Below are 16,125 nucleotides of genomic sequence, written 5' to 3'. Positions count from 1 at the left end.
GGAACAAGTCAGGGGCACATATAAACAAGATTTTTTAAGAAAAGGCAGTCATCATGTTTCAAAGAAAAACTTTTAAATGTGTAACATTTAAATAAATACCAATATAGTTGATGGGTTTTTTACTTATACTCAGTCAATTTAAATTGTTCAGTAATGTGTCAATAAGAAAAAAAAATATATAAACCTGCTCACAGTCAAATTCTAAAGATACGTAGCATGTTCTGATCACTGGATAGACGAGAAAATAACTTATAAGGCTACACGATACAAATAATATTATTATACGAAGATCATTCTTACTTTACATTACTTTTAAGCTTCATACAGAGTATGATAATGTATTTGAAATGATATTTAACTTAAGGTTTTAATTAATTAAAATGTTCCGTGTCTTATTTTCTGCTAATGTTCGATAACAGTAAATCGCTGACTAACTGTGTAGTAACAACAAATAAATAAATAAATAATAATCAACAATTTATTATTTTAATTGACTAGCAACAAATTTATAAACTGAATAGAGAAAAATAAATTAATGAATATTTACGCTTTTTTTTAAACTTTTAATATCCTACACTAATGTTATCAGCTTGGAGAGAATATGGGATCTGATTACATCTGCCAGGGATGTTGTGTTACGCCCTATCATCAACCTTCGGACTAACTTGTAAAATAAAAAAATAATTCATTCAATAAAATAAATTTAACACTATCATAACTTTCCCTGAAATTTGCATGCAATGATTTGCAATAAAAAAGTTATTAGTTTATTGTATTTTCACTTGATTAAAACTGATGAATTTGAATACAAAACCTGCTAAATCTAAAATGTTCTCACCTAAGAAACACGAAATGACTCATTGCTATAAACGTTTTGGAAAGATTTTACTCTACTACTGCCATTATTAGAGATTTTTTTTTCAAGATATTTTTACTTCAAGTTATCTTAGTAAAACATATTTTGTTCACATATGTCCCTTTTCCCCAAAGTATTGTAAGTATCAAGCTCACATTTTCCATTGTTTTGTCTTCTTTACTAATAATAATGCTGAAAGTCAAGATCTCTGGATATCTGGATCTCTTTTACACGCATAGACTGTTCGACCGATTTTCATGAAATTTGGCACAAAATTAGTTCGTAACATAGCGGTGATTTTTTTCTTTTTCTATTCCAATTTTAAGAACATTATATTGAGTAAATTATCATAACATGGACGTGTAAATTATCATACCATGGACGAGTAAATTATCATAACGTGGACGAGCAAATTACCATAACGGGGGCGAGCAAATTAACATAGCAAATATTTGAAAAATTCATCATCCATTATTAATAAATATGCAGGCGAACCAAATGACCTTTTAATTTTCTACTACGGGCAGAGATGTGCAGGTACCGCTAGTTCTTACCTTAACAGTCTTTTTTTTTTTTTTTTTTTTGCACTTCTCTAACTCTATAACTAACTCTAAATCCACCTTCACACAATTTAGAATTAGAGCAGAAAATTAATTGAATCAACTTTCGAACGAGCTGTTATCAGAAAGTGTAACCGAGTAGAAAAATGAAGGAATCGCCTGTCATCCATTACACGACAGTCAACAGTGCCTGATGTGCCTCCGGCACACCAGGCACATGTGCAGTTACCATTCTCATCTCGATTAGTGTAATAAACTTTTTACTTGATTACACTAATCATGACATTGCCATCATGACATTCGCTCTTCGCACAAGTTAACTAGTTGAGTCACCTCTGTTCAGTGTCAGCAGCGTTGTGGAGCAGTTGTTCGAATAAATTTGGCTTATTAGAAGAAAGTTTATTCAACTATTTGCCTAGTTTGAAGGAGACCGTAGACAAAAACATGTAAGTCAAATATCTTGAATTAAGAATGACTACTCCCCTAAAACTATTATACCGGCTCATCAGGATGATCTCTTCAAATTCGGTCTTGTGAACTGCATACCACCTTTGGCACACCTACATTGTTAAAACTGCGGGCTGCAAATGGCACTTATTAAGATGAAACGTTGCAGCAGCGAAGAACCCTTCTTAAGAGTGCCATTTTGCCACCTATGGAACTCTTAAGGGTGCCAGAGATAGCCAAAAAGGGCACCCTCAGAGGTGCCATAGGGGTACCATATCATTGGGGAGCCATAGGGAGTCAAATGGCACTACTCATAAGGAGGTATCGCTGGTCCAACAACGTTTCACCCTAAAAAGTGCCAAATGCAACTTGCAGTTTTAACAGTACAGTTTATAATTATTTCACTTAAGATAAATCAGTCCATGTTTAAGATAATACTTTTGTAAGTTAATTTTTCTATTCATTTTTTTATGTTAGTTTTTCTATTATAATATTTTTCTTTTTTTCAGCAACAGCATCCGGGCATCGCACACCTAATGGTATGTATGAATAAAGTTTATAACTTAGTATCTTTTTTGAACGTCTAGCAAGTACCTTTTAGCAGTTCCTGTTGAGATTTACATGTTTAAAATGCTTTGTAATTTTAGGTTAAGCATGCTAAATTAGTTCACTAACTTAATTTAGTTTTTTTTTTTTTTTTTTTTTTTTTTTTTCAAATTTTGTGCTATATGTTGTTTTCTCATATTGATTTTTAGAAAAAATAGCTCTTCATTCTCTACGCCTTTAATTCTGTTCCTATGAAAAAACGGGTTAACAAAAGAAGCTAAACTGTGCAAAATAGTAATATTTTTATTTTTCGCTTTTAATATAAATTTTACAAATATTGTTTTTATTGGCTTAATATTCCCGTAGTCAGTGGTCATTTTAGAAACAGTCAAATAATTTGTAGCATTAATATTCGTAGCAATAAAATAAGAATAAAACCTGAAGAAAAAAACTTTATTGAAGATTCAATTGCGCAGCTAAATTAATTTGCATCTTTTCGCAATGATTTTTATGAAAACTACGAGTAACATTTTAAAATATTGAGTATATAGTTACCACAGAAAGTCCTTTTCAGTTTCGTATTACGGCGAATAAATAAAATGTAGTTGGATATTTTTGTGTATTATCTCAAAGCAGTTTATTGCTTCAACACAGTCTACCTCGTATGTCTTCTTTGTATTTTCAAGATTTATCATTGAAAAGAATTTTAAAGTTTTAGCCGTATCGTTGTAGCTAGTCTTTATATTAAACTTTTAAAATATATTTATCATTACAAAAACATTATTTCCCCACATAGATCTCGTTCTAGCTTTTCTTTCTTGCTTTTAACTTTTAGAAGCCTTAACAAACAAAAAATAAACTGTCACTCCGTTTTCAGCAAACACTTATCCATTGTAATTGCTTCAAAAGCCTTAAAAGCACCTGAATTTCATCTTTGTATTTAAAAGATTTATCAATGCAAGGGATTTTTTAATTTAAATGCAAAGAAGGCTAACGGCACAGAGGCATTTAAAATTTTAAATCATTTAGCATAATAAAAATATTACATACATTCCTTTAAAATTTTCTTTTTTGCTTTTAACTTTTAGAAGTTCTTAAACAAAAGAAAACTGTCACTTCGTTTTCAGCACCTACTTATTCGTTGTAATTGCTTCAAAAGCCATTAAAGTGCCTGAAATCGAAAGGTTATTTGATTAAATTGAAATACGCTAGTGTCCGGTCATAGATTTAATTCATGGAAAGTCTTGTTGTGTAGACTAGAATTAAACGCAAGTGGATTTTCGGCTTGCAATATTACATTAGATGGAATCAGCTACCGGGCCGAATCGTTGGCATGTGTTTAGGATATATTAGCTATCAAATTAGGCAGATGAGAGCCCTTGCATTGCGTTTGGAATATGCCTGGTACCATTGTGTAAGACGTACTTATTGTCCATAAGCAGATAATGGCTTTGAAGCTGCCTCTGATGTTGGAGGTTATCTATATTAATACGACAGCATTTCAGCTACTTTGTACTGCGTTAGATCTCATTGAAATTGCATTAGTATGTTCAAGGGCATTGAATTCTGATATGATGTGTTCAAGTTTATGAGTCTGTGTTTATTTTGTAACTCTTCTGTGGTTAAACTATTTTCGCTCTTAACGCTCTAAAAGTCTACATTTTTTTTCTGAATTTGTATGTTTTATTCCTTTTATTTAGGGGAATGTGGGCAAAGTGAAATGGTTAAGATAACTTAGGTTTTTAAAAATGAACAAATTGGAAATTTGTTTTGAAAATTACAGTGCATAAAGAGAGGAAAATGTATTTTGTAATAAAACTTTCTTTGAAATGTTATTTTTTTATTTTTGGCAGTAAATATGCGCCTTCAAAAAAAAATTGCAAAATTTTCCCTTTTTCATATTATGTATATTATCTGCGAAAATATTTTTTCAGTCATTTTAGAATAGGAATATTCATACTATATAATGTTATCTGCTGAAACATTTTTTCAGGCCTTTTTAGAATAAGAGTGTCCATATTACGCAATGTTATCTCCTAAAAGACTTTTTCAGTCATTTTAGAAAAAGAATATCCATATGATGCAAAGTTACTATCTGCTAAAACATTTTTTCGGTCATTTTAGAAAAAGAATCCGTATTATGCAATGTTATCTGCTGAAACATATTTTCAATCATTTTGGAAAAAAAATATCGATATTATATAAAGTTATCTGCTGAAACATTTATCCAGTTATTTTAGAATAAGAATATCCATATTACACAATATCATCTGTTAAAACATTTTTATCTTTCATACTCCTTTTTTTATTTCGCTTTCGGAAATAGACATGCTCAAAATTTTTCGTTTCCCCTTTTTGCTACCTCCTCAATATTTCAACAAAATATTTAGAGCGACTGAAATTCGTATTCGCTCAAGTCCTTTCGCTAATGCCAAAAATATTAGTATTCGAATATTGGTAAATGAGCAGAAAATCCTGACTTGAAGATTTAAACGTAAGCTCCTTTGAGTGGGCGCTCCACAAAGTCCCGATGCGTCTTTCTACAAGAGTGAATATTTCCAGACTTTGCGAGAAAAGTAGACAGTAAAGTACTTTAGTTTCATCGCCCTTGACTGTGGGATATTACTTCAATGTCTGTACATGTGCATGGCTCAAAATCAGAATGGAAATTACGTTTAATTAAATAGATCCTCTTGGAACTGTCTTCTCCTGGAATTAAGTTGGAGGAAAATGTCTTCTTGGCGATTGACTCGAAAGGAATTGAAACCTTTTCTGCTTCAGAGCTTCATACGACAAGGATACCTCAAACATAATTAAGAATCAATGCTCATCCCAAGTTTCTCTAAATTGGGGTCGTTGCACTATTGTCAGTCATTTTGTTCCAAAGTGTGATTGAGGTGAAACTACTTGCTAAGTCCCATTGTTGATTACAAAACTTAAGATATTACGTTGAACCGTAGGTATTGCTTAGCACCACTTTATATAATTTAAACAAGCACAGAATATCTTGAAATTCAGCAACTAATTGGGAAGTTCTTAGATATAACTGTAGCTATTCGTTTATCATTTTGTATATAGTTGTATGCGATGAGTACTGAAACTAAAGCCATTTGCTTCAGACTGGTTGCTAGTGAGGCCTCATTCAAGGATTGGTCTTTAAAAAGAATTAAAATGTAATGTTAGATTTTTTTTGTCAAAAATATTTAATAGGAATGACATAATTAGAATTTTTGAACACAGTACTTTAGGATATAAACTTGACTTCAAAAATGAGCTTTGTTCTAGTTTTCTTCGATTGTTCAACTGCAGGGAAAAGTTAAAACTCATCACAAAAACGTTTTTTTGTTTTTGTTTTTTTTTCAAATGAAACATGTTGAATAGAAAACATTTCCTTGATTAAGACGAAAAACGAAAAAAAAAAAAAAAATGAGCGCAAGAAAATATTGCTCATCGTTTCAAATCTAACAACTTACAACCGCTTTCTCTTTACCCATTCTATCACATAAACGGAGCTCAAAAACTCATTCATTAAGTGTTCTATTTTGAAACATTAGCCAATTAAAAAAATGTAATAGACCTGCGCGCTGGGAAGGGAAATAGAGAGAGAGAGAGAGAAAGACTCTTTCTTTCCGAGTGTGTGTTTAATTAAGAAAATCAGATTGGCAACGAACTGCTCTTCTCCGAGGCTGGCGTAGGAGGAGGGGGGGCAGGGAGAGACGTGGCAATTAGAAAGGAGGAGGATTTCCGCTTGTAATGACTCCCGAAAATTCGCCGAAGAGACGCATAATTAAGATCCCGCAGCAAGGAACAATAGCCAGAGGTAACACACTTAACGCTAGGCTCCGACAAAAGGGGTCGGATAGAAATTAAGATTGGTGACTCTGTTGGTTGCATCGATTTGAATGGGAAGATTGGGTTAGGAAGTGATATGATGTTTTATCCCTTTCTTTTTTTTTTCTTTTTTTTTTTTTGCTATAATGACTATTTTCAGTTCTTTATATTGTTGCTATGATGCGTCTACAATTTCATTTATAATGTTCGTGCTGGGTATATGTCCAGTAGCGTCAATAAGAGGATGGGGAGGGCGACTCGCACAGGTGACACTCATATGATGGACACACCTAAAGTTGATTTAAAAGTTTATAAAAATATAAATAATTAAATTCTGAAATTTTCCCCCAATATATTTTTAATTATATTAAATATATCAAATGCCAACGTAAATGGAGCACAATATGGTGGAAAGGAGACGGTTATATATGCTTCTAAGGAAAATTTTACATAAAGCGCGTATAATTTATACATGTCTTTTTATAAATTTAAACATTTGTTACACTACAAAAATAAAGAACTGTTTCTGAAAATTGTACGAAATGATGTTTACATACTAAATTAAAAGTTTTTTTTTCTTTTTTTTTTTTACCGGGGTGACAGCAGCTGCTTACACTAACAGACTCAATCTCAAAATATTTTCTTAGCATTTAAGATTATTTAAATTTTATTCACCTTTAATTAGAGGTCAGATTATGTTTGCATTTCAGAAAGATCAATAAAATTGAGCCGGTACAAAATTCTGTGAGGTTTACACTCTAGTGAAAAGGTGAATTTCAAATGGTAGTATACTTCTAGTGCATGATAAAGCTCTTTTCGTGTCTTGTGAATAGTCTGAAATGTATGCCGATTGCAATAATCATGGAGCTGTACACAGAAAAATTAAATTATAATAATAGCAACAATAATAATAATAATAACAGTAATTCCAAAGTGAAAATTTCGAAATAATTCAGTTATTCGTAGCTTAGGTCGAATGAATAAATTTCACTCGAAGAAAAAAAAAGGCTTTGTAAAACAAAAGAGTGTCTTAAAATATTTAAATAAAACTTTGATACTGAACTAGTTTTTAGATTATTTTTCCCCTACCTATAAAAATAAAATGATGCTTAAGACTGGTAAGCACGTCTATAAAGACGTCTACTTTTTTATTAATATAATCATACTTATTATCATTACTTCAGCAGCATTTGAAATTCATTTTCAATGTAGTAAAAAGTTTATTTCTTGAGAATAAAAATCACATTAAACATGTGTTGCTCATTTGAAATGACATCATTGCATGAACCTATAAGAAAAGAAAAAAGAAACCCTTAAAAGAATAGAAAATAAATGAATAAAATATGCAATACTGTAAAAGAAAAAGCTTCAAAGTAATTTTCAATTACCTTGAAGAAATAAGTTAGTTAAAATACTAAATTTATTTATTTTTTTTAATATATACTTGTTACGTGACAATGCAACAGACGAAAATATTCGTTCCCAAACTAATTACTACAGATCTATTAAATCATTGAACAGAGCGAACTATTAATATGTTGTCTGCTGCGGGAAGATAAAGGGCAGTATCTGCAAACTTTTCATTTTTAATTTCCCAACTTAAAGTTGCTATGGAATCCACATCACGTTTCTTCAAATATCTCAAGAACTTGTTTCTGCAGATACCGCCCTTTGAATTCCCACGACAGTAAATAAATTTTGTTTGAAAGTTTTTAATTTTCTAAATTAATCAGCTAACGAAATACCCCCCCCCCCTTTTTGCGAGCCAAAGTTGATTGCAAAACTTATTGTCACAGAAACAAAAATAGACAATCAGCATCCATACACGAAAAAGAAAAAAACTTAAAAGGCATTAATTCTCTTGTTCCATCCTGTTCGTTAGTTTACTTAAGAGTGAGTCAACTTTTTTTTTCTATCAAATTTGGCATTGCGAAAAACTAAAAGCAACAGCATAAAACACAACGATAGAAACTTACAAATTACCAAGTTGAATTTTTTCTTTAAAAAAGTTTGCGAAAATTTTAAAAGAAATCAAAAGTGGCTCGCTTTGTACCAGAATTGAACAAAAAATTAATGTTTATTTTATACACAAAATTTTGAATATTTTTTTTATTTCTTCTCATTTTTCTTTTATTTATTTATTTTTTTCTTTATTTATTTATCACTTCACTTTTTAGCTACTTAACCAGCAAAATAACAAAATTGAAAACTATCATTAATCGCATCAATTCTTTTGCAAAACATAAACGACCCTTGAGTTGAAAAAACATGATCTTGTAAATGTAGCTTTTCCACACTAACACTATCTTCGCAGTGTAACGGCAGTTGAAACCGTTACGCTCTAACTTTCTTTCTTCTAGCGAAATGTTTTTCAATTGTAGTTATTTCCGAAAAGTCGGCTTCAAATTTTTAAATAAATACTTTCAGTACCTTTTGATTTAACTTTAGAAGCATTTATTTACTTTTATAAATAGAAAAGCATTGGATTAGACAAGTAATACGAGGATTTGCATTGATTTATGCGTCAAATCATTACCTTCAAAATGCAAACTAGATATATAAATTTTTCTCATCAAAAAAACTTTACTTATTCAATAGCGTTTTGTAGAATAATTACAAAATTTTGGTTTTTCAGTATTGCCTGTTTCTCAAGATGTTATTAAGAAGAAAAATAGTTTAGGGCTCCAACTGTGCAAAAGCAGTAATCTTCTATAAATTTCATCTCCCAAATATTGATAATTAAAATTTCTACTTTTAAGAGAAAAATAATAGATGCCTTGAATCGTGTTAAAAATTTTAAAATAATATGCTGTACTCATAACTAAACAGGGTTTATTTATTTGAATCATGATTTGAATCACGACTTTTATCAGGTGATTTTTTTAAATCATTGGTTTAAATTCTTTAAGATCTTTTCAAAAATAAACATTATTTTGTAGTTTTTGAATAAGTTGTTATAAATATATTATGCTACATTTGCAAGGATAACTTTAATAAGCAGACCTGTGAATTTCCATTTCTGTACATCTTATGTATGTGATAAGTTTCAACAATTTAAAGCTAATTATTGTTTCATTATCTTGCATTCTTACTGTTTTATTCTTCACAAATGAAATAAAAAAACAAAATAAAATGTTCAGTTCTTAGCAAACTAATAAGGCCTTGTAAAGTATAATTGCTCAAGAAAGGTCTCTATACTAAAACTACGTATAACATAATCATGAAAAAACTATCAATTCAGAGATTATTCAAAACGAAATCCTTTCATTTAATACCCCGCAGATTATAACTATATTTCTGAACCTTAATATTTATAATTGTAAAAAAATTTCCAATTTGAATTGAAACTGCACGGATTTGAATTAGTAAGATTGATTGTTTTCAGTATTTGCCCCTATTCCTTTTATCTCTTCTTTAAATACTTTCCAGAACTTTTAATAACGCCCTCCTTTTTGCACAGCCTTCTTTCGCAATTTTTTTTTTCTTTTGTAGGTTTTAACATCTATTTTTATTCACTTTCGCCGCTGTAACCCTTGAGGAACTAGTAACCAAAATTTTAGCAACAAAACATAGTTCAATCAACCACATTTATAGTACAACTCATTGTATGAATGATTAATATTGCTATTTTTTTAAAAAGTCGATGAATTGAATGTATATTACTCAATGTCGAATGCTTAGTTCAGAATTTTTCATACTATCCACAAGTTTTCCCTCCCTACCCTCTCCTCTTCCAAAATACTAAGGCCTCCTAAAACAGCCGCCAAAAAGTTTCAGTGATGCAGTCTGTGCCCCCTTGCAATCTAGAATAATAATTTTTAAATGAAGATCACACAAAAATTTAGCATGCATATCTCTATTAGAAGTTTTTCAGTCCTGTACTATAATATCGTAAGGGTTTTCTTTACGCTCTTTGAAATTTTCAATAAATATATTTGGTAAAAATAATTAGTTTCAGCTTTTAATAATGAACTGAACATATGAATTTACTAAATATGCAAGTTAAAAAACATTTTGAGATAGTTAAATAGGAAAATTAGAAAATGTACTCAGTGTAAAAAAGTACATGTTTTGTTAACACGACACAGTTATTTCATTTATTTCATCTTTTAAAAGTAATGGAGAATTCTAGTCATACTCATCTTTACTGCACTTAGGCACTGTAGTTTCATAATGTCTTAAATGTTGAATGTGATTTGAATCATGCATATACGTTAACATTTGTTTATCTATTGTCAAATAATTGTTACTTCCTTATGTTGTTTAAAGTATCATGTATTTTTATAAATGCAACATAATCCTTACTAATATTACAAATGCAAAAGTGGGTTTGTTTGATTTTTTTTTTTTTTTTTTGTAATATCATCATTAGTATTATGCATTAAAATAATTCAGTCGCCGGTAATATGAATAACACCATTAATCAATCTTCAGCAGTAGTCTTCAATGATGCAGCCGTCCGAAATGCATACCTTGAAATTGTTTTGTCGCCTGAATTATATCTTTAAATAATACAGAAGCCGCTAGTATATTCTTTAAAATAGAATCGGCAGAATATAGCATTTAAAAAAAAATCTTAAATAATATGTAATTAAACTGTTGTCAGTTATTGTACTGCAATGCATCATAATGTGCCGTTATACAAAGATATCATCAGTAATATCCTTTTGACTTTTTACAGTTATCAATTTCACATTTTCAACTAAGGGGTCGTCCGCAAATGATGTCACTCTTTTAGGCGGGAGGGAGTTTCGTGAAAGTGTGAAAGGTTGTGACAAAGGTGAGAGATGGGGAAACAATAAGTGTGACATCACGCATTTTTATAAAAATATATGACATGTAAAAAGGGAGAGGAGAGGCAAGGTGAAATGTGATACCTTGTGACAAGGGGAAAGGGTCAAATATTATGAAAAAACTGAGACATCCTTAATGGATATCCTCTAGCAGCCATTAGAGGTTTTTCCATGAGAATCACACAAGGTTAGTAACATATGCTATTAGTCAACTAAAGTTTAAAAAAGGAATAAGTAAATAAATCAATAATTATACAAAAGAGCACTTAACATCTTGCTAAAATAACTTTAAAAAACAGAAAAATATTGCTCGATTCTATAAATACTGGAAGATAAAAATTTTAAAAGTAGGGTACTAAGAGGAGGAAAATGTTTCTGCCAATCTGTTTGTCCGTCTGTCTGTGTCTCTGTGCTCTTGCTCTCTTAACAAAAGTAGAAAAACATTTAAGGGAGTTGTTTGATTCTTAAAAAAAAAAAAATGTTTGAAAGATCTTGACGAGGACTCATCCTCACCTTTTTTTTTCTATAAACCACTTTTGTTATCTTTTGTTCAACTCCAAAAAAAAAAAAGACGGAACATTAGGCTTTACGGGAAAGTTTTAATATGAATAAATCCTTCTCTTACTGCGAGTTTTTTTGCAATTTAATTTCATCGTTAAGAACTTTTGGCGGGAACATAAACCAAAGAACGATTTTTGATTTATGTTCTCGTCTTTAGCCTTAAAAATTCAAGTAAATCGTGCTATTTTGAACGCGTTTTTAGTTAGTTTCTTTCATGAAATAGAAAACAGACGTATAAAATCTCGAATTAAATTTCTCCATAGACATAACATTGATGAAAGTAATGTATTAATCGAATGGTTCATTAAATTTATAGTGTTTTTTTTTTTTACACAAGAAATAGCTGTTAACTATTTTATTTTTGAAATAATTACTGAGACACATGTTTCTCGTGGAATGAAACGATTGTCACTTTAATATAATCTGCTTAAAATTAAGAGCCTTTCAATTATTTATTTATTTATTTATTTATATTTTATTTTTTATGAAAATTTGATTTAACTTTTTCGTTGGTGCTGTTTAAATCCTCTAATCAATTCTAAAATTTGACATCAGCACGCCATTTTACACTAAATACGTTCTACATTTTATTTTATGTTAAATGCTTCCTTTCAAAATTGTCTTTTTGTAAACACTAGTACTCCGAAATTACTAAAATATGGTAGCAAATAATTTGAAAGATTGAAGTTGATATCGGTTTTTATGACTATTAATGTTCTTTTGACATAAACACGATGTATTTTCTTTTCGTGTAATTGCTTTAATAGTTAAAAGGATGTTTGAAATAATTTCGATCAGTACTGGCAACAACGAAATCGATGTTGATATTCGGGATTTAATTTTTGTTTAGATCAGGTCGATCCCCCCCCCCTTTTTTTTGCGGTTTGGTACTGCTTTATATTTTGTGATTGGTTGATTTGTTCTCTATTACTGGCGTTACTATTTATGTTTTATGATTTTTTTTTTTAATTCTTCTTATCACTTTCGTGTTGAAAAATTTTTACATTAAAAATTTGAAACTTCGCACCTTAAATGTGAATCTTCAGAATGCAAAGATGCCAAAAACGCAATTTATGACCTCTTTTCGCTTAAAATTATTACTTGTTTAACGTCATGTTTATAGATTCAACAATAGCTGTCAGTTCTGGTTCTTCCGAAGATATACAAAATGCTAAACCTTCCCCACCTCTATTTCTTACAAGCAAAGGCTTAAGACAACTAAATTTATAAAAACTGAAAGGATTTTAACTAGTAGATTATATCGTATATGGCAGTGTGAAACAGATATTAGCATTTATCTGCGGAGTGGCACAGTTTTTTAGAAATATACTTGAAAGTAACACAATTTTTGGACTAATTTAATCAACATGTTTTAAAGCATATTCTCAAGTTCTGATGTGGCCAGTAATGAATAATGCTGTCATTAGCTTTTATGTTTCTGATTAACACAGACAGCAATAACATAGTTTTGAATAATACTGCAACCGGTAACACCCTCATGTTCAAAATATTCATCAGCATGATGTATTTTTATCAGCAGTAATAAGCACTTGTGTAACAGTCATCAACAATAAATACTCGTGAGTAACACAACAATCAATTATAAATGATCTTGAGTAACACAGTCATCAGCAATAATCTTAAGCAACAGAATCATCAACCATATATACTCTTGAGTAGCACTGACCATTACTAAATTCCTGAGTAACACAGTCGTCACAGTCATCAGCGATAAATAATCTTGAGTAACACAGTCATCAGCGATAAATATTTTTGAGTAACACAGTCATCAGCAATAAACTCTTGAGTAACACTGTTGTCTGCAACGAGTAGATTACTCAAGATTACTGAAGAGTAGATTATTCAAGATTACTAAAGAGTAGATTACTCAAGATTTGATCTAATCCACTCTTTAGCAACGCACTGGCCAATAATAAGTGTTCTTGAACCATATACTGCCGTGAGCAGGTAAACGGCGGTATCTGTAGAAATCAATTTTGGAGGCATTTGAAGAAACGCGTTTTGGATTAAATATTAAAAATAGGGAAATGTTGGAATTGGACATTTTTTTGCGTTTTCTTTTTTTTTCCAGCGGAAACCAAATAAGCAAGCTTGCACAATAAAGCTAACGTACGTAATAGATGACAAAAATGTAAATAAAAAAAAAAAATTAAAAATTTGAGGTTACTCCCCTTTACCTGCCCAAGGCAGTATTGTTGATCAATACTAAACTGTTGAAGCACTCAGGTATCAAAAATACAAACTTGAATTACATAGTTACTAACATATTCTCAACTGATCCTGTGGCTAGTATTCGTATTAGTGACATTTTTAATAAGAACCTCTGAACCTCTTATTGAAACCTCTCAACAGCAATCTTTTGGGACCTAAACAATTTTTGTTATACCCAGGTTATCGTTATAGACAATTTTTTTATTTATGCTGACATTTTGCTGGGACCATGGAAAATATCGTTATAGACAGGTTTATTGTTATAAACAGTATTGTTATGCACAGGTTTGTTTCACTGTATACTAAATTTATAGTATCTCTTATTAAGATCGTTGCATGCTATATGATCTTGAAAGAGGTGTCATCAGTCTAATAAAATTGATTTTCACAGTCGCCAATGCAAATATGTTGTCATAAGTAAGAGTTTTACATAACATACTTTTCAAAGCATTCAAACTGGAAATAATAACTGCTCAGTAATTGAGGAAATATTTAAGTGTCTGTCTGTGACCATCTTAAATCATCAGTTTAATACTTTGTGCATAGCGTTACATTGAATCCTTTCGGAATTTTTGTTTATAACAAATTGAATCCCTGAAGTATATTTCGAACTTAGAATATTTTTCAAAGTATTTCCCAATATCTTCGTTGACGTTAACGGGTGAAAGCGGAATGAATTCTTACCTTAAATTGCCCATTTCTAATTAAACTGTCTCAAGAAGATATTTAACGATTTCCACCGAACAAGATGATATTAAGTCATGGACAGCGAAGTCCGCAGTTTTCTCTCGCCCCCCGTTGTTAGGTGGCCGACGCTATCGCAGCAGGAGGCATTTAATTAGCGACAATCTCATGGCTAATTACCTTAAACGGGAAGAAAGGCAACCCGTTCCTTTCCTGATGCAATTAAAAGTGGACGCCAATTCGATTGGAAAATAAATAGCCGTGACTTCTTCCTGACTTTTTCAAGCTTTGGAGTTTCCATTGCTCATTGTTGCTTGCTTTCGAGTTGTTCTGTATACAATTCCGATTATTGAAATCGTTGTTTTCTGTTGCTTTTGCTTTGTTTTTGCCCTTATTTAATTGACGCAGAAAATGCATTTTTTTCTATCGGCAATTCAACTCGCATTTTAATAAAACGTGTTTCTGATAATGGCACATTAAAACTTGTCTTTTTTGAGCCGCATTGTTAAGAATACTGAAAACTGTTCAGTTAGTCTTTCGCGAAATGATTTTTCTCTTATCTACTTGTGCTTTATTCATTTATTTATTATAGTATTTTTCTTGACGTTTATAACAAAAGTAGCAATTCGGAAACACATAACATTCAACTCATTAAAGGTAGAATTCATTTATATTATTACTATGCGGATCGATATTGATTTCAATTAAAATCTTGAAACCGGGAAAATACTTTAAGCTGCTTCTTAAGGTTCTTTTGAATTTTGATTGGGTCTGGAGTTTTATGTTAGACTTACAAACAAAATGGAAGCATCTAACGAGCGAAAAAATGGAATTTTGAAAATAACGTGTGCAATCGGGTAGAAAAACTCTTCTCTGTTTTTGGGCAGGAAATGATGCTAGTAGCCTTAGCAGCTGCTGCTATAGAGCATGATTTAGAAAAAAAAATCAATTAAGGCTTACCTAAAGCTTAAACTTCAAACACGTTTCAATCAAAACTAAGTCCCTTCGCTTCTCATTGCCTCTATTCTCCTGCGTAATAATTTTCATGTAAATCATCATTTCATGAGATAAAGCCATTTTTCTTTCATTTTTCTAGCATTTTGTGTTTTATTCTACTTAAAGATTATTTATTGTATTTATTAATAACTAACTGCATTGCCCGACTTTGCCGGTTTACCTTGAAAATAAAAATTGTGACAAGTGACGTTCAACAATCAGGCTTAAATAAATAAATTTAAAAAAAACAGCATGTAAAATTTCCCTTCCAAATAATGACTTCCAAATAATCAAAATACTTTTAAGAAATTAAATCGAGAAAGATGAATTTAAAAAGCGTAACCATGGAAACACAAAATAAAATAAGTTTAAGGAATTAAAATGCCAAAGAAAATGGTTAACAATTTGAATGGTCATGAGATTTTTTGAACTTGAGTTAAAAAGGGTTATGACCTTTGGGGGATAGAAGCTCACTTTTTCAATTATAGGTCGAGATAGATCTGGAGTAAAAAAAATCTTTCTATCCAATGGAGTCAAAAAGAAAACTGTGGGACAATTCATTCACTTTTTATTGATTTATTTAATGAAGAAAGTAGTGCCTAAATTTCAGCTAAGCCTA

General features: G+C 30.8%; 1 protein-coding gene across 1 annotated transcript in view; it reads left to right on the top strand.

Moving 5' to 3' along the window:
• LOC129223803 (protein groucho-like) overlaps positions 1 to 16,125 on the top strand; it is a 331,565-nt gene that overhangs the window by 210,893 nt on the left and 104,547 nt on the right. Inside the window, exon 8 of the mRNA XM_054858158.1 lies at positions 2,373 to 2,402. Within this exon, the coding sequence (XP_054714133.1) occupies positions 2,373 to 2,402 (30 nt within the window). The remainder of the gene's footprint in view (positions 1 to 2,372; positions 2,403 to 16,125) is intronic.

Source organism: Uloborus diversus, chromosome 6 (genome assembly GCF_026930045.1).
Source record: "Uloborus diversus isolate 005 chromosome 6, Udiv.v.3.1, whole genome shotgun sequence".
NCBI lineage: Eukaryota > Metazoa > Arthropoda > Arachnida > Araneae > Uloboridae > Uloborus > Uloborus diversus.
Note: the sequence above shows the minus strand (reverse complement) of the source record. Positions and strands in the feature narration are given on the sequence as shown.